We start from the raw sequence: 27,377 nt of genomic DNA on the forward strand, positions 1-27,377 counted from the left end.
AGAGGGGGAAGGAAAGACGGGTAGACGGGTGGCTTTTTACTTACAAATTACTTGAATACTTTGCGCCTGCTGTTACGCGGAAACGGAAGTGGAAGTGTTTTACAGCACCCACACGCGTGTGCTAATACACATGCGTTTTGTGCGCTCGGGACAATTTTCTACTTGCAACTTTTTGCCTCAATCATAAAATCAGAACTTTTTACCCTTTACGGCATAATCAGTGCATGTGTGTGTGTGTGAGTGTGTGTGCGAGTGTGTGTAAAGCGCCGCTGGCTGCAATTGTCTTGTCTTTTATAGTTGCGCCTGTTTTCGCTTCGGCTCTGCATTTGCCACACGCGCTGAGGCGGAGCTCGTGAGCAAACACGAAAGTCACGAGAGTTTATGTTGAAGTATGTGGAAGTAATGATGGTTATACACAAAGCTTATAGAATGAAATTTTGGAGCATGTAAATGTATAATGATTATAGGGAAAAATGTAATAAATTAATCTTGCTTTCCGTATCACCTTTGTTAGTAATACATTATATTGATGAACTGATGATTTAAATGGAATTAAAAAAATAAGTTGTTGCTTCATTCTTTTAAATCCGCCTGCTAAATTTTTTTATCAATTTTTAAATTAAAAAATAAGTAAATAAATTTTTTAAGTTTTACGCGTGTTATCGTACTGCTCTGCGGGCTCTTTCATTTGAGTTAGCCCATCTCTAGCGGAATGCCACTGCTTTAGAGGATTCGCTGGAGGCCAACTGGCGCTGCGACGACGTTTGGCACTTAAGCCAGGATTTTTATTATGAAAGGGTTGCGTCATATATGTATGTGCATATGTGGAGCTATATATAGAGCGCATAGTGGTGCGGATTGCCACACATAAAACGAGCAACTCCCCTGCAGCAGATTTTTATTGCTAACCAAAGATATTGTCATAGATTTTGTGCCAGATACCGCTGCGCTGGAACATTGAGCTAACATTCGCCTGCTCCACATGCAGCTGATAGCGCTTGAGGGTCTTGGGGTCGGCTGGCCCCCAGTTGGGCAGTGGCTCAAAGGCTTTGCGTATGCGCACCCAAAGACCCAGCTCCACGGGCTGCCGCCGCACTGCAGGCACCGCCCAAATGAGCAGCTGACCCACGCCGAAGGCGCTGAGACCCCAGCCAAAGACTGTGGGTACAAGATTAAATTAGCTGCGGATCTAATTGGGATTACAGCGGAGCTTACCATAAACGCCCGACTGATAGGTGTAGTCCTTGTACTTCAGTGGCTCATACAGAACCAGCATGTAGACCAGTATGGAGAGCATTAGCAGCGGCGTTATCACCGCCCAACAGATGCGATAATAGATGGACGTCTTGATGCCCAACATGAACTCGGCATCGCGACAGACGCGCTTTACGCCGTACACCCAGCCAATGGCAACCAACTCAAAGATGGCCAGGACCAGGGCCACAAAAGTTGCACCAAAGAAGTCCAGCAGATTTAGCACAAACTGGCCACCGGGCGTGATGTAAAGCAGACCCAGCAGATACCCTGTAATCGATATGAAGACCACAATATGCCACTGCTTGAGCTGTGTGAACTGTTCCTTCAGCACGGTCGTCAGGCAAGAGACCATGCCCACATTGCTGCCAATGCCGAGCACGAAGAGCATGAGGAAGAAAAGCACTGAGAACACCTGCGGCAGCACCTTGAACTTGGCTATGGCATCCGGATAGGATATGAAGGCCAAGCCCGGCCCGCCGTTCACCACACTCGATATATCAGTTGTGTTGTTCTCATAGGCCAGATTGCCCAGGATGCCAAAGATGATGATGCCGGACAGCAGCGACGTGAACGTGTCCAATGTGGTCACAATGTTGGCATCTCTGCGAAATTGATTTTCAGTTATGGGAAACGATTCTTGTATTAAAATCAGCCAATCAGCTCACCTATATATATTGTGGCCAAATCGATTGTAAGAAGAGTACATGATAATATTGCCAAAGCAAACTGCCAGCGAGAAGAACACCTGGGTGACAGCTGCATACCACACCTGGGGCTCCAGTAGCTTGTGCCACTGTGGCTTCAAGAAGTAGAGGACGCCATCAGTGGCACCCGGCAGAGTCAGCGCACGCGCCAGCAATATGAGCATAACGACATAGGGGAACAGTGCCAGGAAGTATGACGCCTTGCCCGAGCTCTTGATGCCGCGGAACATAATGCCGGCTATAATGAGCCAAGCGACAGCCAGAGTCAGCGACAAACTCCAGCTGGGATAGCCGATGCCGTCGTCAATGGTTGTCTTCTCGCGCAGAATGATGTTGCTGGAGGAGCAGATAGAGAAGATGCATTGATATCGCACATTTCGCAAACCGATTTACTTACGTAAAATAAAACTCCGCTGAGGTGGTGCGCACCGCTGACTGATTGCCGCCCACGCCCAGAAGGCTGCCCTGCTGTGGTGCCGAGTCCAGGCAGCTAGGAGCCCATTCGTCGCGGCAGTAGCTCCACGGCAATGTGGGACAAAATGACTCCACAAAGTAGCGAAGCGTGAGCGCCATTAGGGTGGCATAATAGGTCGTCACAATGCCTGTGGCCAGCACCTGGCCGTAGCCGATACCTGAGTGGAAGTTGTTATTACAGATAAACACACATTTACACTCAAGCGCATACTCACACAGGCACACTCACCTCTTAGTATGGGCACAAAATCGTAGACCTTGACGCTGCCGCGACTCGAAAACTGTCCCAGCAGCATTTCCAAATAGTAGACGGGCTTTCCAACGAGGATGAGCACGATGAGGTAGGGTATGAGGAATGCGCCACCCCCATTTTCCAGGGCAATGAAGGGGAAACGCCAAACGTTGCCCAGACCCACGCTCAACGCAATGCAGGACATGAGAAACTCAATATCATTATTCCAGCCATCGCGATGCTTGGCTTGCTCCGCATCCGGTGCAGCGGGTGACTCCTGGGCCTCACTCGCTTTGTGGCCATTATTGAGGTCTTTCAATGGAGTTGGGCCTTCCGCTTGGGCTTTATAGGCACCAGGTATGGAAATGGTAGAGGTATTCGATGAGCCCACATGCTGCTCCATCGTTTTTGCTGTTGTTGTTGATGTTGCTGTAAAATCAATCAAAAGTCCGCCACAACTGAAGGTTAACTCTTATGGTCAAGTTTTGTGGTTCAATAATAATTAACAACAGCCAACTACGCGGCAAGGGAGCGGACAACCGGTTTGCAGACCCAGCGAAGACAAGCAACAAATACAAATGCAGCAAAGTCAGTGACCCACTGACTCAAGCATCGATTATATAACAATTTGCGGCATTCATTCAACCCGAGAAACAACTAGTGAGAGTGGCTCTGAGTCAGCGGCTAAAAGATGCCCTGTAAGATGCAGTTACGCGTATGAATCAATAAAGTTGCATATCAAAATAATTTAATGGGAGATTGTTCCTATGACATATAACATATATGTAGTTAAAGTCCCCATATTATAAATATATTTATCTATTGCTAATTTTTAACAAGAATCCTCAAACTTATACTAAGTATCTGGCTCCCAGAAATATAAAATTCCTCGCTAGTATGCAAAATTGTTACACCAAGTCACTGAATCATCTTATCCATATAAGAAAAATGCATATAAGCAATAAAAATGCAACTTTTTGTTGCCAGTTTCGTGCTTGTAGGGCCAAACAAGTTTCTCAAGCGGGTTTCAGATCGTGTAACATTTGCCTCTGTTTTCAGCTAACTGACTTGTTTACACTTCACTTTTTAGACCTGCGGGAGTATTATATGAATCTCATTCAGTTTGCAATGGATAACTGGAAAGTCTCATTACCTTTGGCAGGGATATGGTTATTAAGTTTGAAATGTTAAGTGCAGAGCGCCGTATTGAATAACTGTAATCTAATAGGTCTTTTGCTTTTCCTTTACTTTCTGCGATACTTTCCTATATTTTTGAAAATTCATTGAAAATGGGAAATCAGGGTATAATGGTTTTGTTAAAATGTATGTAACAGGCAGAAGGAGGCGTGGCAGACCCCACAAAGTATATATATTCTTGATCAGGACGACGAGCTGAGTCGATTTAGCCCTGTCCGTCTGTCTGTCCGTCCGTCCGTCCGTCCGTCCGTATGTTTGAACGCGTCGATTTCAGAAGATATAAGAGCTAGAGACTTCAACTTTTTTTTTAAAATGTTCGTATATATCACGCGCATATCGCGTTTATCACTAAAAAACGATAACTCATTCCGATACTTTTTTATCGATAAAAAACCTTATCGAAGATCACTTAAAAAATTATATCTCCTACATCTTTCAAGCTAGAGTCTCCAAATACCACCCCTAAATCCACCCCCTCACCCACATCTTTGTAAAAGTCGTATATAAAATACTAGAGACTTGTGCTTCGGTATACACATACATTTAAACATCATAATTACGTTCTGAAAGTTTCATTACGATCGTACGTCTAGAAATTAAATTATTCAACAAATGAGTTCTCATAATATCGCCAACACTGCAGCGCAACCCAAGCGCAATAGGTTATAAATTTATATCTCCTACATTTTTAGAGCTATAGTCTCCAAATTTTAAAAATATATTCCAATGCATTTTATACAATTTCGGTTTTTGGTGTATTTTGGATACCGGGTCCGAGTTCACCAGAATCCCCAGTGAAGGTCAGATGCTAGTATAGCTAATTGTGAATGATTTGACATGTTTTTATTTTTAAATGCCAAATATTCAATAGAATATGTAGATCATATGCTGAAAGTTTCATTAAATTCGGTTTAGTCAATCGACGTTAAAAATTAACAAAATGTTTGGCCAATTAACAAACGCACGTGCTGCAGCAACAGCAGTTTTCCAATAGCACATTCTTAGAATCACATCAGCAGTTAGTTTCGTTTAGTTCTGCTAGATGGCGTTGCATCAGTGAATCTATTTCAGTTTTGACATTGCAAATAACAACAGAGGGGTGGCGTCATGGTAGAGGGCACGGCTCGATCGCGAGGTCTCTGGTTCAAATCCTGCGTATTGTAGTTTTTTAATTGCTTCAAAATTTTTATATATTTGATTAAATTTCTCATAAATTTTTTCAAAAATCGAAATTGAAATTTGAAAGTCGAGCGCTCTCGACTAGAGTTTTCTTACTTGTTTATTATTATTAAATACTGATATTATAAAAAGAAAATAAATAATTTGTAAAAACAATTGGGACTTGAAAACAGATCAATGGGAATTCTGGGTATAATGGTTTTGTTGAAATGTATGTAACAGGATAGGTTTCTTTTTTTTTGTATTCATAGAAATTGAAGTTATAGAGGCGCACAGAAGTATCACGCAGTCGTTTATGCTTCATTGCAAAGTTCCTATTTTCTTCATGAAGCTGGTAGATAAGGGCCACATGTATACGGCTTTTTACCAGTCTCAAATTTAATTATGTAGTTGCCAGTCATAAAGGTTATGGAGGTGTGTATTTTTTTTTAACATTCTGCATGGGCTAAATATAATGCAATAGCATTTTTTTACACTGAAGCTATTTTATTAGAAAATCTGTAATTATATTCTCAATATATGTATGCAGGCTATACATACAACTCTTTAAAAAAATTGTATATTAGGGGAAAGAAGGCGAGAGAAACAATAAGTATATTGTAAGAAATGTTATGAATAATGTTTTCTTTTTTTTTTTATTTTTCCTTTTGATCAGCACATGTAAAATGACTTTACTTTAAGTTAAAAAAAAAGTTATAGCAATAACTGCTGTTTTTAGTAACCAATTGGCACCAATAATCAACACATGTGACACAACAAAAACAATTTTACGGATTTAAAAAACATATATTTACCTATAGATATATGTATGTATACTAAAATGATAGGAAGGGTATTCGCGTCATCACATAATCCTATAAAAGTTTACTCTGTTGATCTTTGCAAATTTTTCGTTTATCTCTACTGCCATTGTTGTAGCTGTTTTCGTTGTTGTCATTGCAGCATGGCATTGCATTTGCGCATGCGCAAAGCAAAACGTGTTGCAGCTGCGTGTCGTCAAAGTTATTGTAGCTGATGCAATTGCTGTTCCTCTGTTTGTTGTCGCTCTTACTGCATTGTTGTTCTCGTAGCTAATGAAAAGTGAAGGTAAATAAAGCCATTGCCCTCGCTGCGAAATGTCAGCGTTCAAAGTTGGAACGAGGAACGCGAGACGTGCCGCTCGTAATTACAGTGGGCAACCCACCTTAAATTGGGCCAGCAATTGACGACCCAAGAGCACGTATACTTCCATTTCTAACTGAAGCATTTGAATGACTATTGGAACAGATATTTCTATGATCTACTTGTATCTACATATATTTCAAATGAGACACGCAAGCGATTTGTTGTTCTTTTGTTCCAAAATTGATAATAATATTAATTATTTGAGCACGTTTGGCCAGCCATAAATTTGTTATTGTGTCAGGCTGCACTAGCTGAATCTTAGGACGCAGACAATACCACAGCCAGATAAGGCAAGACTTTTATGTTCACATGCGATAAACAAAGCAGACAGCCTAATAATGTTTTAGTTACCCGAGACTGCGGAGCACAGAGTTTTCTCTGCTCAAATATTGCACTAGGTATAAATTGCCGCTGCATAAAACACAGAATGTTGGCTTTATCAAACCTTGACCCATAAAACGGGCGTATTCATTGGGCTTATTATGCGCGCCGTATAAAAATCTCCTCAACGAGCGAAATTTGTGTTTGTTTTAACAGATGAATTCAGACGCAAACCAGTTAATTTCCTCTCTGTTTTAGTTGTCAGTTTTCGTTTGCTTTACTTTGACTTTTTATTTGTTATTTTTTATTTTCATAATTTTATTATTTATGCGACTGGAATTCTGTTTAGTTCTCTCTGCGTCGAGTTATTTGCTTAATGATTAAGCCTCAACTATTTTCAAACCAAGTGTTGCCGGCACCCAATCTATAGATGAGGAATTTTTTCAACACCTTTTGTTAAATATATATTTATTTACTTTTTATTTGCAGTCAAATTGGGTGTTTGGGAGCGACACGTTAATCACGGGCAATTCGTTTACCAATTTGACTTTGAGCCGCGACTGTATAATTGGCTTTAAGCATGTGGCAAACAATCTATCATAATATCTGTCTCGCGCATATTGCCAGCTGCTCAATTATTTAAATTATATAAGCCCGAACGCATAATTGATTCTAATTAAGGCACAAACACACACGTCTGATCAGTTTTATATTATTAACTTTATTTCCAGGGTTTGGTCTTAACTTGATTTGAAATCAACGAACTGTACTCGACAAAAGGCCAGTGATCACTGAACGGAGTCTCTGGGCCACATAAAAGCGCTGTCGCTACGGCAACAGACTTCGCCACGCTGGCAGCGACGCCGGCAGCAATTGTGACGCCGACGACAACTGCGGTAGCGTGTAACGGAAGAAATTGCTCATAACTTGCCCTGAGTAAGGTAAGCAAGGCGCAAAAAAATAAATAATAAAAAACGAACACAAATACATGAATAAAATTGAAAACAAAAATAAAAAATACCCGTATTCAAAACGCAAATAGGTCAAAAGTTTTCCACAGGCTTTTTGATGCTTGATTTTGTAATACTTAAGACGTGATCCACGCCGAATACAAAAGCATTTAAAAATCCATTTATACTACGCGGAAATTTTGTTTGATTTCTGTTTGAATTTATTGATAAAAATATATATTTGATAATATATATTTTATACCCTGAGCCCATTGAAAATGGGAAATCAGGGTATAATGGTTTTGTTAAAATGTATGTAACAGGCAGAAAGAGGCATGGCGGACCCCACAAAGTATATATATTCTTGATCAGGGCGACGAGCTGAGTCGATTTAGCCCTCTCCGTCTGTGCTTTTCTATTAGTTTAGTTTAGGGTAGTATCTAGTCGAGCGCTCTCGACTAGAGTTTTCTTACTTGTTTTTGGATTCCTTCTTTTATCTTAGGGGCTTATTTGTATACCCTGAATTCATTGAAAATGGGAAAGGGTATAATGGTTTTGTGTAAAAGTATGTAACAGGCAGAAGGAGGCGTGGCAGACCCCACAAAGTACATATCAGGGCGATAAGCTGAGTCGATTTGGCCCTGTCTGTCTGTCCGTCCGTCCGTCCGTATGTATGAACGTGTCGATCTCAGAAGGTATAAGAGCCAGAGACTTCAACTTTTTTTTTAAATGTCCGTATATATTGCGCGCATATTAAGTTTATCAATAAAAAACGATGACTCATTCCGATATTTTTTTATCGATAAAAAACCTTATCGAAGATTACTTATAAAATTATATCTCCAACATCCTTAAAGCTGGACTTTCCAAATTTAATATGTATATTAAGATGCATTTTATTGAATTTCGTTTTTTGTTATAATTTGCCCTCCACCCCTATACCCACCCCCTCACCATCATTTTTGTAAAAGGCGTATTTAAAATACTAGAGACTTGAGCCTCGGCATATACATACATTTAAACGTCTAGAATTCAAATTATACAACAAATAAATTGTCATAATACTGCCAAGACTGCAGCGCAACCCAAGTGCAATCGCCTGTATATGTGCGCGTGTGTGTGTGTGCTTGTGTTTGTTTGTATGCGTGTGTGTGTATGCTTGTGTTTGTTTGTATACGTGTGTGTGTGCGTGTGTATGAGCGAATTATTATTGAAATATCAGTTGCTCGAAGGGTTCAGGGGATCTCTTAGTCGAGCAGTCTCGACTAGAGCTTTCTTACTTGATTTTTATTGAAGAAATTTTCGATAAAAACGCTTTACCCACCCTGATTCGTTTACAATTTGTTTTTATATTATAAGCTTAGTGAAAGAAAGTTTTTGTGTAAAAAGTCAAGGAGACTATTTATACATTATCTTTAGGTTTTTACAGGGAAATGGGTATATTGTCGTATTGTTGATTTCGAACAGCGTCTAGACAATGCAATTAGATTAATAATTGGTCTGTTATAACTCAAATTATTATTAAGCATAATTTCGACTGCTTTAAAAAAAGAGCTATCCAGATCCAATTAAGTACAATAAATGTTGTGACTTAATAAAAAACAAGTAAGAAGGCTCTAGTCGAGAATGCTTGACTAGGAGATACCCTGAACCCTCCAAGCTGATACTCTAATCATTCTTTACTTCTTTTATGCACATATACATATATACACATGCATTCAGACGCACGCATAAGCCCGCTCTGTTAACTGCGCAGCAAGCAGCGACTGCGCTTGGGCTGCGCTGCAGTGTTGGCAGTATTATGAGAATTAATTTGTTTTCTAAAATTGGTGGCGTGGGGGGCGTGGTAACCAAAATTTTACAAAAATGTTTGTATTCATTATATGTATATACACAGTAAATCTGAAGTCCTCAGGCCTAAAAGTGTTCCAATGTGTGAAAAACCATAATCAATTTTTCGATTATTCTCGATAAAAAGGTTATCGGATGATTTATCGAAAAAAATAAAGCAAACTCGTACTGCGTATGGTATACACGAATATGCATGCCGAATTTCAGCTCTCTAGCTTTTGTATCTTCTGAAATCGACGCACTCATACAGACGGGCGGACAGACGGACAGACGGATAGGGCTATATCAACTCAGCTCGTCGTCCTGATTAAGAATATATATACTTTATGGGGTCTACGATGATTCCTTCCGCCCGTTACATACACACTTTTACACAAAACCATTATACCCTGATTACCCATTTTCAATGGGTTCAGGGTATAAAAAAAAACCATTATACACTGATTTCTCATTTTCAATGGGTTCAGGGTATAAAAACTGTTCACATAATTATTCACATGTTGAACAAAAAGATTAATTATTGCAGCTCGCTAGCCATGGCTAATTAACTTATCAATTAACTCAACTGCATATGTAAATTGTCCAAACCTTTGGGCATTCAGTGCGATCTTTTTATTTATATTCAACATTATTCATAGCAAAGCGCAAGTGATAAAAATGTAGATAAACTCTTCAATATTATTATAAATTAATTGCACACCAAATGGCAATAAAGAAAAGAGGAAAAATGAAAATGAAATCAAGAACCAATAATGGAGAAAAGAGTGAATGCACAATAAAAATAATTTATTGATGCGGGTGCGATAAATGCAATTTAGTATGCTCTTCAAGCATTGGTATATACATATATATGTACATATATATATATACATATATATATGTATATAGACTTTTAATTGAATTGTTTAACTCGTAATCAATGTATAACGCAACGTTGCTCTTAACATATAATGAAATATTTTCCGTTGCGGTCAATTTCGAGTTAATGACCAAAAAAGCAAATTGTGCTTAAAACAAAAACTTTGAATACAGTTTAGTAGTTGCTGGCAATTCGCATACAATTAAAATTTGAGTTGCCTGCCACAAACACATTTGTGGCTCTTACCTTTTTATGTGGTGTTAGCCACATTTTGTATGAATGTTCAGCACTTGCAGATGATATGCGATTGGTGTTGCTCTAAGTGTATACTATATATATGTATATATCTGACAATTATATAGATGTTGTTAAGCGATACATTATCAAGAAATACAGATTGTGATGGGGATCCTTGTCAGTCACCGGTGTCTGCGATTGCTCAAAAGAAAGTAAGCATAAATATAAATTAAATCAACTAAAAATACTTAGAAATTGAAGCACGTCCTTAAAAAATTGTTTAATGTTTATTTATAGTTGTCATTTATATTCAATTTGAATTTCTTTATTTCGAAAAATTAATGTAAATTATATCCGCATAAAAAAGATAAATTTAATTTTATTCATTTTAATATCAGTAATAACAATATGCAGTTTTAAATATCTAAAAATAATAATAATATCCTATAATTAAATCAATTTATACCAAATGTGTAAAATCCATCCAGAATGAATATAACAAGAATGAACTCTTTAAGAAGAGATATAGGATTTAAGATAAGTTTCTCAAATATTTGTGCTATGTTGAGCAACACTTTTCTCAAAGAGCAAAGCGGATACGTATCTTTTTGTGATGAGGCCCATTTGTGGCTTAAGCTTATTTATTCGGCTACGAAAAGATCATGTAATTAAGTTATCTGCTTTATTGCCGCAATAAACCATTACATATTTAATGCACACTCAAAATATCAACAATTACCTCAACGCTAATTTAGACATGCGGCCAACTGCGAATTTATGGCCTAGCAACTTCGGTTCAGCTCCAAGTGAAAGCCACTTAGAAATGCGTGCAGTCGTTTATCAAGCGCCAGTTGGACATAAATCATGGCCAAACAAATCGAAATGACAACTGCTTAACTACTACCGGCGGCCGACCTCCGACTGGCAACTGCGAAATGTCCCAAGTCAGAGACAGACATCTAAAGGTAAAAGCTAGAGGCTGCCACCGCAATCCTGTTGTCCTGCCGCACACAGTTGTTGTTGAATTTGTGTTTCGACAGTATATAAAATTTTATAGCGTTTGGACATTAAAAAACAAAGGAGACAAATGTCAGAGAGCAGCTGCGAAAACAGATGGTTGAGGATATTCCGGCCAGCAGGCGGTCTGGCAGATTGCCTATACGCAGCGTTTGCCAGGTGGCAGCTTGTTGTCACTCTTGATTTATGCAGCGTGACAAAATTACGATTGATGCTTCAAATTCTAAAATGCTTGCGGAATTGATTTACTTTTAGCTATGGCGTAAGAAATGCCTCCGTGGGGTGTTGTTCTACGCGTATTAAATGAGAGAATTGTACAACGTTGAATTTAATTTAAATACAGAAAAATATATAGAAGTAGAATCAAAAAGACTAAATGTTAATTTAAAAAAAAAAAGAAATATCTAATTTGTATTAAGCTACAATAAAAATATATAAAATAGTTTCAAAGCAAATAATAATTCTAAAAATATTATATATGAATATATTTGTTTTATAATTTTATAATATATGTTTGTTATTTTATATAACTATACTTAATTTATTATTATTATTATTATTAAATGATAAATATAACTTATATATGAGGCTTAACGTGCAGTATGACAAAACAATTAAATGGGATCTATGAGGGAATGCGCGATTTTTAGTTAGATACGACTTATTTCTGAATAAGATTACGCATTGTTTATGCAGTCGTCAACGGCTATTTGTAGTTAATTTCATTTAACAAAAGCGGATTTACCTTAATCAATGGGATATCAAGTAAATCCAATCCAAATAAGATCCAGCTGTTTTGCTATCTCGAGAGCAAATCTCGCCACTCATATCGAGGTAATTAAATTGAACAGCTTAGAAGTAGCATACATCTTATCTTATTTGAAACAAATTCAAGATAAACTAAGTTCAGACTGATTGTAAAAGTTTTCGTCTGACAAATTAGTTTCAACTCGAGTAATCACTCCGACTGCCTCTGCATGGGCCGAATTATGTTTGGGGGGTCAGAGCTCAGCTAAGCAATTTGTCTGGCCCCAGCTACAGATATATTGCACTACCCATGTGTGTGTGTGTGTGTCTGTGCCACAAGTGTCGGATTGTTAGCCGTTTACTGTTGCATACTTTTCGGCTGGCATTTGAATATATACTGCATTAATCATACGCCCCGTACTCGACAACTACATATAATTGAGTTGTTGCTGCTGCTACTGGTTGGCCTGCGCTGAAATTGCCTGCTTTTTGGCTGCATGCTGTGGCCAAGGAACATCACGCATACGCCACATTGCACATATCGCAACTGCAATATATTAAGTCATTGTTAGGTGCCCCGTAAGCGACTGTTAAAGCCAAATTCTATAACAATGTAGAGCATGCTGTGCTCGTTGCTGTTGTAGTCGTTGTTGTTGTATAGTGTTTTGTTTTGTTTGGTTCTATTTTTGCACCAAGTGCCGGCGGCGGTGCCATAAAAATGACTGAAGCACACGCAGTACCAACGGCAGCAGCAACAACAAAAACAACGACAACAACAATAACCACAAAGAAGGAGAACTCAACTCAACTCGAGTTGACTCCAGTCACATGCCAAGCGCAGCGCATTTCGTGCGTATAAAAATCTGCAATTCATGCAATTTTCATGGAAAATTTGCCACGCAAAAAGAAAAGGCAACATAGAACAACAGCAACCTTTTGGTTGTGCATGTGCGTGTGTGCGTCTCACACTCTCTCTCTCTCTCTCTCTCTCTGTGTTTTGAATGTCAAAATATTTGTGTGTTTGGCATTTTAAGCGTTAAATTTTTGCTGTCAACATTTCCACTCGTGCCAGACAATGTCATTCACTTGTCGCTGTGGCTTCGGTAGTTCTCTTGCGGCTCTTGCACCACCTCAAGCTAGACTCGGAATACACATCAACAGCATTTCTGATATTAATTTGCTTAGCACGTGTCGCCTAAATACTTTGGATTCGTCTACTTCGTTTAGAGATTAGAGCAAACGTGTGATACGACCAAGTCCACATTCACTGACTTCTTCTCTAATACCCTAACCCAAGTGGGATTCATTTGCTGTTGGCTTTTCATTCAAGCTGAATTTCTTTAATTGTGGGTTTATTTTTGTTAGGCTCAGCACACTGTAGTTTTAAAGAGCTAATGCTACAAACGCCTAATTATAAGCATGATACATGTGATTTGCCAAAGTCAAATACCCGCACATTCAAGAATTATGCTATACAAATATGCTCTTGCCTAAGCATGTGGAAGTTCATATAAAATCATCATTTAAGCTTTCGTACCGTTGTATTTGAATTGTCGCTTCCATGAACAAGCAAACATCTTGAAATATAATCAAATTCGTTTGCGTATGCAAGAATATCTGTTTGCTGACTCATATGCCAACAGTTGTCGGTATTTATTTATTTATTTCTTGTGACTGGCTCATACTCAAAGAGACATTTGTATTTTTATTGAAACTGAATTAATTCATGCGTATTATAATCATGCATAATCTTGAGTTGGCTGCGCATCTAGTTACATACCCGTCCCCGCTAGCCACATCTATACTCTTCTCGATCGAGCATAACCAGACTCAATATATGGCTCACTCATATTGGTAGGCACAACCTTCTGTCCCTTCTGTCTTTTTATCAAACGTAAGGCCAACTTGCCTTGATTGTGCCAGATGGACAATTGTGATTCTCTCGTCTTTTCTCTGAGCATAATAAACAAGAGTTCGATAGTTGTTGCAGTTGTATATTTTCAGTCTCTTCTCTCATTGGATAAGGCAGAGGCAAAAATCATGACAGAATTATAGATATTTATCATTATTTATGTTAAATAATAATGATAAATATCTATAATTCTGTCATGATTTTGCTTACTTGTTCTTGACCGTCTTTACCAATTAATAAAACATGCATATAAACACATATTTATCATTTCACAAAAATACTCTTTTAATTAATTACTGATTGAAAATAAATATTCATTTCCTAACCAAAGACGCAAATAATATAATGGGGGTTTTTCAATAAAAGGGAATATTTTATTCAGTTTAAGGACCACAGATTGGTTATGTATTTCAATGAGTTTTAGTGCGCATTGTTGTATATAGAAGATACATAGAATGAAACGAGTTTCGCATGGAGCTAGTGTCATCTGCACTTTTGTCGGACTACACACAGTTGCCAAAATATAACCGGTTCCGCTTATAAATTTATATATATGAACTTGAAGCTTTTATTTCTTTCCATCACTTACGTCTTAATCATAGCTTTAAACAATAAAAATTCCTTTCCAATATATTGTTTGGCCTATGATAGTTTGTCGTTATGCTGTAAGTTTTCCACTCCATCGATTGAATTTAATCGGCAGTGCCATTGGCCAGCTACGATTTTTTGCAGAACTGTTTGGTTTCGCTGCTTTCCAGCTCTGTCAGCTTATCAATGAAGTCTAACTGCCGGTGGATCTGTGCCTTCTCCGAGGTGGTTGGGTACTTGTCGTTGGCCTCGTCTAGTGGCACAATTCCCTCAAGGTTCATATCAGCGGGATCGACGTCATCTCCGACGTCTACCTTCACTGTCTTGCCATTCGGCGTTATGACCAGAACATGCATCTTGTTTGCTGTTGTCTCTCAGTAATTCAAAGGTTATACAAGCCGAAAGCGTAATTTGGTCGTAGAGAGCCAAAATGATATTTTTATAAGTTCTGTAGCCAATTGTGTAATTTTTCAAACTAAATGAAGATCAATGTAATTCCGGACATCAGCTAGAGTTCAGTTGAACGCAGCCTACTATGGTTACTCTGTCTTTTTCATGTAATATAGAATCAATAAGGTGAAAATATGCTCTCCAGAAAGCTTTTTTTCTGTTAACTAAGTCAATGAAATATTATAAGCATGGTCTGCTGTCATAAAGACTTAAAGGTATACATAAATAAAAAATAAGGAAAGTAAATTAAAATTTCTAAAAAGTCCCTTGATTTTTGCTTGGGTTTCTAATACTTGAATTAAACAGTAACAATACTTTATTTTTATACAATTTCTATAGATATTTTTGCTGAATTAAGTGCGACGCGCCAAAGTAGACAGCGAAAGAGGACGAAAACTTCGCCAGCTGCTGCCGGAGCTCAGCCAAATCCGTTCTTTATCCTGCCGTTCTGCGGTGAATTTGTGGTTGTGTGTGTGTTTGTGTGTGCTTACGCTTTAGTATGCTTAAAACAAAAAATATGTCTCATTCGCCACGCCCACAGACATGTATGTGTGACTATGTGTATGTTGTTTGCTGGCGACTGTTTGCTTTTGGCATGTGGAAGTAGAACATAATTAATTCAAATTAATTACAATTTGTGTGGAATTAGCGCTTGTGGCAAGCAGGCCGCCCACAGGACAAAAACGTTGCTGATTATCGCGATGATCATCAACCATGTGATAATTATGATGATGCTGCTTATAATTATGCTGTCTATGCCCGCAAACATTTTGGAGCGATTTTTACGGGCTTACACGGGCGTGTGTGCGCCTCTCCTCCTATTCCACTGCAAATTTTATCCTGTCAAGCGGCTTGAATTATGTTCTGGCGATTGCACCAGCAGCAGCAGTAGCAAAAGCCTTCAAATATTTTGGGGCGTTTATAGCTTCCCTCTCGGCCATTGTTTGACTGACCCAATTAACGCGGAATAGCGACAACGTCATAAACTCAAGTGCTCAACTCAATTGAGCAGTGTGTGTGTGAGAGAGAGAAAGAGAGAGACAGACAGAGAGAGATAGAGATAGAGCGATGAACGGATGGGTACACTGGTGCATTTATAAATCAATTACGTAACGATTGCACGCTCATTAGTGTCAAACCCAATTAACGGTATGACAGTTTTGCCACAGCCGCAGGATGGCTGGCGACAAAAGGACATTCAACGCCCATAAGCGCATTTAGCTTATGTCAAATGGTCAAGCAAAGTTCAATGCGTTAATTGACATGAACAATTTAAGAAACTTGTGATTTGCAACATTAAAGTGGATTTTGGGGAAACTACAGTTAAATTGTCTTTAGAGCAAAGCAAATTAGGGAGGGGGGGGGGGGGGGGGGTGAAGTTTTGATTAAAAAAGCAAGAATAAAAGATAAATCATTTAAGATTGCAATTGATGGAAATATTTGAATTAATTAGGCTAACAAATGTGAAATCGAAAATAAACATGGTTAGTAAAACGAAAAAGACTTGTTCTAAATTAATTGAAATACCGAATTCGATTTATGCTGCAATTTAGATAAGATATCACACCTTATGCTGACTTGACTTGACCTGATATATTTTATTCAAAATACCTATATGAGAACTCTTCTTACATCTCTTTTCCCGAAAGTACTTTATACTTATCTGATTATCATTTGAGCAAGTTTTTTTTCCTGCAGTAAACTCCTCCTCCAAGATTATCCAAACAGCACTTGATGGCTCTATAGGCCCTCTCTTATATACTGTATATTTCTATTCTAAATTTGCTTGCCTCTGTGCAGCTTTTCAAATATATTGCGACCTTGGCTCTCAGCTGCTGGCACATTAACATAAATATTCAAGTACGCTGGTTGGCCACAACTCAGCTTTAATGCACTCGAGCATTGAGCACAGAATGCGGCAGCATAATCATTTTTTCGTCGCACTCCCACTCTCTCTCTCTCTCTCTCTTTCTATTTTTTTTGAATACATTTTCTTCGAGCAGTTCGAGCCCAACAAGTATTTTATATCATAATTGCAATCTTGCATAAATACGTGTTGTCAGACTTTTCAAGCACAATTACAGCGCATGCAGAGGTGTGTGTGTGTTAGTGTTTGTATGGGGTGAGTATCTGTGTACTTAGTGTGTTTGTTTGTCCTTCGTATTGCCATTTTAGCATGTGCCTTTTTTATGGCAACGGCCACAGTCACAGACACAGCCACAGCATCAACTACCAGTCAGCAGCCGTTGAAACACGTGTAAGTGTGTTGTACCCACACACACACGCATGAACACACCCAAATACACACACACATGTATAATGCATACTGAGCAATGTCCATGACACACTTGCCAGCTTGTTATTGTATGGATGTGTATGTGTGTGTGTGTGCTTTTCGTTGCATATCTCAATGTTTGCATCTGTGCCCAGGCCTAACCCAACTCTGCAAACATGTTGGTTATGCCGCTCGCTTTTGTTGTTACTGGTGCTGTTTGGTGCTCCTTAGCAGGCAACGCATTGACACGCGCTGTGTTTGCGGCGGAACGACCAAAGCACCAACCTGCCATATCAACTGCCCCACCATCACCCACACCGATTTCAACGAGGTCAGCTGATCCGCCATGTTATTAAACATGCACAGGCAAGCTTTCTGAGGAGCTTTGATTCCTTTTCGGCCACGTTTACTCCATTAACACTCAATCATTAGCATTGGCTATCACAAGGCACTCGTGCATCAAATTAAATGCTAACCAAAATATCATCAATAACAAACGCGACCAAACGTTAACCTAGGCGGCAGACGGTGACACGTCTTGCCTTCACGTGACTAATTAATTTCTGGCTATCGAGCGGCCGAGCAATTAGCAAACAAAAACAGAAAACAGACCGCCTAATCAAAAGCAACAGAAACAACAACGGCAACAACAACTAAACATTGTTCTAGCAATAAATACAATAAGCAATGATTGGCCAATATATAATGAACAAATATTTGGATGTGTAATAAAAAAATCAAAAATCAATTAAGTTAAATATATGTAAATCAATTGAATTAAATGCAGTCTGAAGAGCTACGCGATTGTAATTAATTAAGAATACAAAATTCGGGAAAAAGTTAAAAAAATAATCCAGATTTGAAATGATTTAGTCAGAGTTAAATTAATTAATCATTTTTAAAATCATATATTTTGGATACAACATTTTTATTTTTGTATATAAAAATCAATTGAGAAGAGAAACGTAAATATATAAGGTTCTTAAAGCTGTATAATCTTCCAATTCAGAATAATATGAACTCACACATTTCTTATAGAATTTTAGTTTTTTCCCGCGTTCTTTGATTTACTTTTTATTATATTGAAATTCAAATTCAAATGTTACTTTGTACCAGTTATTTTATTTTTAGTTTATGAAGTGCCTTGTTTTTATACCATGGAAAGTCGGGTACGAGTTTATAATATTTTTTTGATAGCTCATACGATAACTTTTATATCGATAATTGGATGTTGTTTTTTCAGCGTCATTTGAACAGATTTTAGATACCATGCCCCCTTCGCCCCAATTTGTAAAAAACGTATTTAAAATACTGTACTTTGGAATGAACATTATGATTAGAATATCAGCTTATAGGGTTCAGGGTATCTCCTAGTCGAGCATTCTCGACTAGAGCCTTTCTACTTGTTATAATATATATTTAAAATTTACTAATATTCCCTACATATGCATAGTTTATATTTGACTTTTCCCTACATTTTATGCTTATGCCATATTGTGCATGAGAGCAAGAGGATCCTTAGCTTTGCTTTTGCCGCATTTAATGCCCGGTTGCTCTATATATGCAAATCGGTGCAGTTGATCTATCCTGGGGATTAGCTGCGCTAAAGCTGCATGTTTTGAATCACACTGAGCTGAGGCAAAGAGCGTATAAAGTGCATATAAAATGCCATTATCAAAGATACACACACACACTCGCGCACATACACATTGACAGGCGCACAAGCGAAGCCAGTTAACAGTTATGCAAATTCTTGTGCCACTCCCACATTCTGCATTTTATGCGTTTTAACTCGTTATGCCGCTCAATTGGCCAACAATTCGATTTTGTTTGATTAAAATTTTTGTGATTTTTATGTTGTTTTTTTTTTTTCTTTTGTTGGGGTTAACAACTTTTTGCTGTTAACGATTAAGGGCAAACATTTGTTTACACACCAACACTAAAATAAATGCAGACACAAGCCAGCCTTTGTGCTTTTCATGCATATAAAATGCCATCGGCTTAATTAGCTTTAAATTTGTATATCAGAAAAGAAAAAAGAAAAAAAAGAGAGAGCTAAGACAAAAGCAAATTGACATTAAATTGCCACTTAAGCAATATTGCTGAGCTGGCTAACGGGAAGGTCGTCATTGCTATGCGAGTCCTGCTTGAGTCCTGGCAGACTGTCTGCCAGCCATTTGCTTAACGGCTACACCGGTAGTCAATTAAAGTCCAACTGATGTTTAACAATTTAATTACGAGAGCTAACAAGTTTAAGTTGAACTGCCAGCGGCAGGCGGCAGACGGCAGACGGCAGACGACAACCAACCAACCAGCCCTGGCCTGCCCCTCTCCCCCTCCCTCACCTAAACTCACTCTGTGTGTGTGTGTGTTTGTCTGTCTGTCTGTCCACCATTCAACTGGAAATGTTCAACGAAATATGCCAGAGGCAGTTTCAAATTTATAAAATTTAGCCAGAAAATTGTGTCATTTATGTGTAATGACCGGGGTAGAGTATTCAGTTGATTATAGAAATTTTTACTCTTACACTTTTGGGTGAGGGCTTTGAGGTATAGAAAATATATAAACAAAAATATATTTAAAGCTGATATCAAGAATGAAGCAAAGAGGTAAAGGGGAACGATGCAAAATTTATAATAAGAGCAGTAGAAAAGAGGGGAAAATGTAAGGAAATGCAAGAGCTAAAGTGAAGATAAAGAACATATAATACAGTTAGCAGTAATATTAGAGGGGAGTAGAAGGGCGGAACAGTGAGGAGTAGATACAAAAGAAGGAAAGGCAAGAAATGAATGATGTGAAGAGGAAAAAGAAACAGAGACAGAGATAAAGCACAACCAAGACCGATAGAAGAGAAGATGACAAAAATTTTTGCAGAACTTAAGAGAAGAAAACAGAAGGCTTGGAATTGGAATAAGGGAAAAGTATTATTTAATTTATGTGATTTCTCATTTGATAGTTTTACAAATATAAGAAATTTCAGCATTACATTTTGGTTAAAGTTCTCTATTTATTTATTTAAAGGTAGTTTGAATATACAGTCGACTTATTTAGCTATGGTGTATGTTGTCATTGATATATCTTATCCATTAAATGCATCAAATATATTTATTGAGCGGGTTGAGCTATTAACTATCCACTTCCCATTCATAGACCGATTACCGACTCTACGCTTTTACTAATTTCCCTTTGCAATTCCTCATTAATCGTGGCTCTTCTTCCGGCACAAAAGTAGCCCATCATTAAAAGCATCTTCGAAATGTTGCCGCTAATTATTGTGCATTTTGCATTTAGTTTGCTTCGCTTGTTGTTCACTTCTTCATCTTCTTCTACTTTTTCTTGGTGTTCAAATTTAGCGTTTTCTTTGCATATTTACGTGGTAGCTGTATTTGCGCCATTTTTAATGAGTTTTTGTTGCAAAGAAAATAACTGTTGCCGTTGTTGTTGTTGTTGTTACTGCTGTGGATGTTGTCTGCCGGCTGTTTGGCAAAAGTTTACACGCTCGACCAACAGCTCGGCCAACTGACAAGCTGACTGACTGACTGACTACCTAATGCCCGCTCGTCCGACTGGCTGCGCGAGTGCTTGACTTGCACTTGAGCCACTCCAAAAACTAATCAGCTTCGGCAAAGCGATGTCTTGTAAGTTTCAGCGCTGATTGTGCTGCTTATACTCTGCATGCTGTAGAGCATCCTGACTAAGTTATGGACGAGGTAAAGCTATGATTCGTTATAGGTTACAAATGTTTTTCTTTAATAGTCGTCAAAAGACAACACCGGCAAAAGATTGTTCTCAAGGTGCTTAAGTCTGAACATACATAAATATATGTATTAGAATACAGATAAGAATTATTTTTACACCTCTCCATTTCAATATATAGTTCAACAGCCATTTCATGAAGAGTATTTTGTTTCGCTACCCCATCTCCCCAGACAGTTCTTATCTTAATACTTTTTCCTCCTCTGGCTTACCAGCCAAGACTTGGGCGCATAATTAAGTCAGTTGCAGTCAAGTTGAGCGCGTTTAATGAGCATGGCCTGAGACCGGGCATCGTTTGTTTTGCGCCACAAAGTTTTGTGGGGTTAAAATGGCGAAATTTTCGGTCAGCTTTTTGGGGGGTCGGACCCGCGTTACTTATCTTGCTCATTTCCTTTCAGTGCACTTTTGTATTGCATTAACATGGTCATTATCCTGGGCTATCCTTTCGCCACTTGCACCGCTGCCGTCCTTTTTATTATAAATTATGGCCGAGCTGGGCTCTCAAGTGTTTTCCTTCCGCTGCGCTCAATTGCATAGTTATTAGGTATTGTTTTAGCTTCCCTTGTTGTTCGTATCCGAATTACACCTCTGCACTGCACTGCACTCGCCTCCAGCTGGCTAATGTGTAAAAAGTTCGGACACGCTTCGCTGGTTGCTACTTGCTGCCTGCCCGTTGGCGTATATCCTAGCAGGTCCTTGCTGCCCAGCGCTCGCCTTTTCGCATTCAATTTTCATTATATACACTCGACTACACAAAATTATCCCTCAGTCCGTGTGTAGGTGAGAAATTTGCAAATAAATGTTGCTTATTAGTCTGGCGTTTTCTTGTCGTTTCCTAACGCACAGCCGAAACAAGTTTTTAGCTTGTTTTTCGATTGTCTGTCACATAAAATTTTACAATTCATTTAACATTTAAGGCATTTGCATCTAATTGCCTTTCATTTCCATTTGACCGATCGAAGAGTAATTATCCCTCTCTGCATGCATAAATAATAAATGATCGAATTGTGAATTTGAAGTGATTCGTCTTATTGTATTATTTTAATCAACGTCTTAGGGTTATGCCCTGTAACTTTGTTTATAAATAAAACGGATTATGTATTTCTCCACTCTTTACTCCTACCAATCATACCACCTTTATTCTGATAAATATTCTATACAACATTTTCAACATAGAATTCGCTTGTATATGCGTTGCCTTTCATTCATTGGCGTCTTCATTGATTTAGCTTTCACAACAGGGTACATTCCAGTCAAACATGCTCGCTCTCCCACTTCTTTTGCTGCTCCAAATGCTGCGTTCATTTTGTTGTCGTTAATGTAATTACATCAAAGAGCATTCGCGTCCACAGAAAAGAAAACCCAGCAGCAACAAAGGCCGGCAGTCAGCCAAGGGACGAGAGAATCCCCGAGCAGAAGAAAAGCTGCGAACTGCAGCTGAGCTGCGAGTTAAATCCTTTCAATTGAATGACATTTGGCTTGCACTTTGGCTGGCGCCGGGCGCCAATGAATTGGGAATGCGCGTGTTGTGATATAGTTTAGACACGGCTGCGCGACTGTTTCACAGCTCGAGTGCAGCGCTGCCCGGGTGGCATGCCGTGAGTCAAGTTCAATTAAACAAGTGACCGGCAGAGACGCAGCTTAGCCGTGGGACCAAAAACCAAAATCCTATTTAAGCTGGCGCTGCTCGTTGGTAGTTTGTTTTTTGTTTGTTTGCCTCCTATGCTGGTGCTAAATGTCAGCGATGCAATTAAATTGGGAATAGGCAACGGCCATGATGGGGACGTGGACAGCCGGAGTCAGGGGACAGGGATTAGGGGCCAGCGGGCGAAAGGCGGATGACGAAAAGGATGCGACCGATGGGGACCAGGGCTTACTGCTCGGGCGTGTTATAAAATTATGAAGAAAAATTGGATTTAAAAACAGCTCCAGAGCTGGCGAGAAATGAGGCTAGCGCCATTAGCGTCACATCGGACGTCGTTTACTGGATCCTGCTCCTGCTGGTGCTGCTGTTGCTGTTGCTGCATTTGATGAGTTGGCGGAGAAGAGAAAATGAGCGAGCAGAAGAAAATTGTAATTAAACTGCGTTTGTTGTCATTGCATTTATAAATAATAATAATTATTATTGCATAATAGGGCAGCTGCTGGGCGCAAGAAAAGCGCACGCACAAAGGAAATGCATTAAAAGGCGAGCAGAGTGCCGCGGCTATGAATGCGGGTCTGGCAAAGGAGCCAACCGAGTTGTTTTCATTTAACTACTACAAAACTTTAACGGCAAACTTCATAAAATGACGTGCGAAAAACAGCGCACTCTGAAATGAAAGATGAAAAACGTAAGAAAAATGCCATTGAAATCAAAGCAACTCCCTCCCCGCCCCTCTCCGGCAGCAGTGTGTCCTGCGCGTGCTAAAAAGGTTTTCTGTTTCTTATTTGTTATTCTTGGTCTGGGGCGAAAAACACTTTAATTAAAGTGAAATGCAAACATTTCAATTAAGCGCCGGAGCTAAGCTGATTTCAATCTGACTAAAAGGGATAACTTCCGCCAGACGCGTTGCCTTTTGACTGGCGCTCCAAGGGTTCTTCCCATTTAGCTTGCTTGGTGCGTGCTCGAGCAAAGGTTCAAGTGTCAGCTGAGCGACAGTTACAAGTGGAGACGGGGAGGGGGCCTGGCCAAGTCAATGCTGACGATGGCCAAAAGCGATTGACATTAATTTTGCATTAGCCCTCTTAGCCAGACCCCGACTCGACTTGCGCCCTCGCCACGTTAGCCGCAAATTTAATTATGCGCGCTCGCTCATAAAAAAGCTCAAGAAGCAAATGTGAAGAGGAAAAAAAATGCTTGGGTCAAAGCGGCAAGTGCTTCGAGCCCGAACAGACGCCGGCCCATTTTGTATTCCAATTAACCAAAATTACTCGAGCCAGCTGCCTTTCGACTAACTGTATAAATCACGTCGACTTAAGGTCCGCACTTGCCGGGGCCATCGATGATGCAGACGTCATACCTCAATAGTTGTAGAAGAAACTAGCTAATCGCCGTTGAGATGCTCTCTCTCTCTCTCTCTCTCTCTCTCTCTAGTATAATTTCAGCTTAGCTTTAATTGATTCCATCGAAGCACTCTAAGCGCATTATTCGACGAGCCGCAGCGTCAATAATGATTAGTGTGCTTTGTTGTGTATATGTGTGTGTGTTGGTGTGATACAGGAATCGCTTTTTGCGTTTGTTATTTCACTTCAATTTGTATTACATGAGCTGGCATTGTTATCGCCTTTATGTCACTCTTTAATGGGCTTTATCGATAATGTCTTGCTCATTGTAAACGTGCTCTAATCTTAATGGCCCCAACTAAATGAGCCAAGTAACACACACACATACATGGAATATATGCGAGTGTGAAAAGCAAGACAAGAAAAGCTCATCTTGATTGCAAGCTAGGGAAGCGGAAGAGTTCAGCAGCGCCTATAAAGATTATTTTAAATGTGATGAATTTCTATGTAAATTGCCATTAATAAATGTGAAATGTAGATGAAAAAATCAACCAACAGTAGACAGATTAGTTTTAGTGAGAAAGACTAAGGCCTGAGCCAAGTGTTTCAATTTTCTTCATTTAGCTTAGTTTACCTCTATAATATACCTATATATTATATATTTTGTTGTTGGCAAGGTAAATGCAATTTGAGCGATATTTGTGATTACTTGAAAATCAATTGGGTTTCTTCAACCTAATCTTCTTTGTTATACTCTGAACCCATTGAAAATGGGAAATCAGGGTATAATGTTTTTGTTAAAAGTATGTAACAGGCAGAAGGAGGCGTGGCAGACCCCACAAAGTATATATATTCTTGATCAGGGCGACAAGCTGAGTCGATTTGGCCCTGTCCGTCTGATCTCAGAAGATATAAGAGCTAGAGACTTCAAATTTTTTTACAATGTCCGTATATAGCGCGCGCATATCGAGTTTATCACTAAAAATCGATAACTCCGATATTTTTTATCGATAAAAATCCTTATCGAAGATCACTTAAAAAATTATATCTCCTACATCTTTCAAGCTAGAGTCTCCAAATTTAAAATGTATATTAATTTATATTAATTTTATACAATTTCGGTTTTTGTTAAAATTTACCGCCCGCCCCTATATCCACACCCTCACCCTCATCTTTGTAAAAGTCGTATATCAAATACTAGAGACTTGTGCTTCGGCATACGCATACATTTATACATTATGATTACGATCGTACGTCTAGATATTAAATTATTCAACAAATAAGTTGCCAACACTGCAGCGAAGTCCAAGCGCAATCGTCTGTATATGTGAGTGTGTGTGTGAAATATCAGTTCTGGAGGAGGGTTCAGGGGATCTCGTAGTCGAGCAGTCTCGACTAGAGCTTTCTTACTTGTTAAGTTAATGTTTTTATTAATAATAATAAAACAACGCATAAGAATACAGAATGAGTATACGAATTATACATATATAAATTTTGAGATAAGATATTCGAATTTAGCACTGGATTTTCTTTTATTAACCAATTAATTTCATAAGGCGACAGTAAAAATGAAACTCATTTGAAGATTTTCAACCGTCTGAATGTGAATTTTAAGGTCGACGACTTGGTCTTTCATTACTCATGAGTCAATTTCTTCTGCTGTTTGCTTAACAGGATTCTTTACTTCCCGATACAACAGAGTTTCTCTGGTTTCTGATGCCGATTCAATAAGTAAATTTGCTATATTCGCTTGCTACTAGATTAAATCCTTTTTTCTCTAGAATGTTTTCGGTTGATTTCAAATTAAATTTTACACTAATTAACCAACGATTACTTAACATTTAAACATATTATAATGACACTCTGGAGACCTTTAGCTGAAGTTTGCCCGAGAGTTAAATGTCTTGGCTGTCACATAATGTAGTGGCATTAGAGAGTTGTTAATTAGATTAAGTTAAGTGTCAAATTTAGTGCATTTTCACTTTGTCCGCCCCGTGGGGTGTGCTTAACCTGTGCCCGAGTGCACTTCACTAGCTGCGACAGCAGCAGCAGCAGCAGCAGCAGCAGCAGCAGCAGCAGCAGCAGCAATGAGAGCGACAGCAACACAAGCAACAGCAGCAACAACTATTACAATACAACATTTGTTTTCAATTGCAGGCGACAGACGGCTAGGCGGGGCAGGGCGTGACGCTGGCAAAGCTGGGGTAATAAACTGGGACAACAACTTTAAAAGTACAAACCAAGTGCACGGATTGAAGAGCACAGACCGGGAACAATGCAAAATGCGATGTCAGCAACAGAAGCAACTGCTGCAACAACAACAACGAAAACAACAACGAGAACTACAACGAGAACAACAGCAAGAACAACAACTGGAAACAAGTCAACAGCAGCTTAAAACATAATACGCTAACGGCTGCCAGCAAAGGGGGCGAAAAGCGAAAAGCGAAAGAGACTTGGAGGAAAAACAAAGGAATGATGAGAAAACGTTGTTGTAATTAGTAAACGGATGGCTGACAAGCAGCAGCACAGCATGAATCATAAGTTGAGGCGGAAACGGAAGTGCACGCCCAATAAAACTGACAGCCAACAGCAGGAACAACAACAACAGCAACAACAAGGAGCAGGCGTCAACTAAATGTTGCAACAAGAATTGCAAATGCCAAACAAATTGCGATCATGTGTGACGTTGAGCAGGCGTTTAAGAGCAATCAAAGCGACGACAATGAGGACGAGCAACAGGAACTGGAACAGGAGCAGCAGGAGCTGGACGAGCCGCAGCTCAGTCAGGAGGCTGTCGGCGTGAAGTCCAGTGTTCTAGTCAAACGCCACGCTTCCGAACGTTGCTTGGGTCAGCTGCTGAAGCTGCTGCTCTCCGCGCCCGGCCTCGTTCTACTGGTTACAGGGTATTCGGTGCTGGGTGCACTCATATTCCCACTGCTGGAGGCACCGCAGGACCTGAGCAAGTCGGCGGCCATTGCCAAGAGCCGGGAGGATTGTCTGCGCGAATTGTGGATCATAACGGGTGAGCGGGCCAGCAAAATTTGTTAAACTGTTTATTTGCCGCATACGCATAAATCAAGCGTGAATTATTTGCCGCATTGCCCATAAATATGAATCGAACATTGTTTTGGGTTGTATTTAACGCTTGATTTGTTTGGAATATACAAATATAGATATCTATAAATGCATTTAGAGTGGCTTTAAGGTCTATCTGCTAAT

The 27,377-nt window shown here is 39.2% G+C and overlaps 2 protein-coding genes across 2 annotated transcripts in view; one reads left to right on the forward strand and one right to left on the reverse strand.

Moving 5' to 3' along the window:
- Positions 1-27,377, forward strand: part of LOC108653224 (uncharacterized) — a 64,016-nt gene that overhangs the window by 15,640 nt on the left and 20,999 nt on the right. The window contains exons 2-3 of the mRNA XM_018103580.2: positions 7,260-7,469; positions 26,313-27,180. Of these exons, the coding sequence (XP_017959069.1) occupies positions 26,835-27,180 (346 nt within the window). The 5' untranslated portion in view covers positions 7,260-7,469; positions 26,313-26,834. The remainder of the gene's footprint in view (positions 1-7,259; positions 7,470-26,312; positions 27,181-27,377) is intronic.
- LOC108652894 (sodium-dependent nutrient amino acid transporter 1) lies at positions 882-3,096 on the reverse strand. The gene is made up of 5 exons (XM_018103090.2): positions 2,665-3,096; positions 2,359-2,593; positions 1,923-2,297; positions 1,216-1,859; positions 882-1,158 (listed from the first exon to the last, which is right to left on the reverse strand). Exons 1-5 carry the CDS (start codon positions 3,068-3,070, stop codon positions 905-907), a joined length of 1,914 nt encoding a protein of 637 aa, XP_017958579.1. The 5' UTR covers positions 3,071-3,096; the 3' UTR covers positions 882-904.

Source organism: Drosophila navojoa, chromosome 5 (assembly GCF_054131105.1).
Source record: "Drosophila navojoa isolate 15081-1374.11 chromosome 5, UAZ_NAV_1.0, whole genome shotgun sequence".
Classification (NCBI taxonomy): Eukaryota; Metazoa; Arthropoda; class Insecta; order Diptera; family Drosophilidae; genus Drosophila; species Drosophila navojoa.

What these genes read in the sequence shown, in the direction of transcription:
- LOC108652894 (XM_018103090.2), bottom strand. Translation starts at nt 3,070, where the DNA reads ATGGAGCAGCATGTGGGCTCATCGAATACCTCTACCATTTCCATACCT. An exon ending in TTTTGTGCCCATACTAAGAG is followed by an intron (nt 2,594 to 2,664) that starts GTGAGTGTGCCT and finishes ACTTCCACTCAG; the next exon opens with GTATCGGCTACGGCCAGGTG. An exon ending in TCAGCGGAGTTTTATTTTAC is followed by an intron (nt 2,298 to 2,358) that starts GTAAGTAAATCG and finishes CTGCTCCTCCAG; the next exon opens with CAACATCATTCTGCGCGAGA.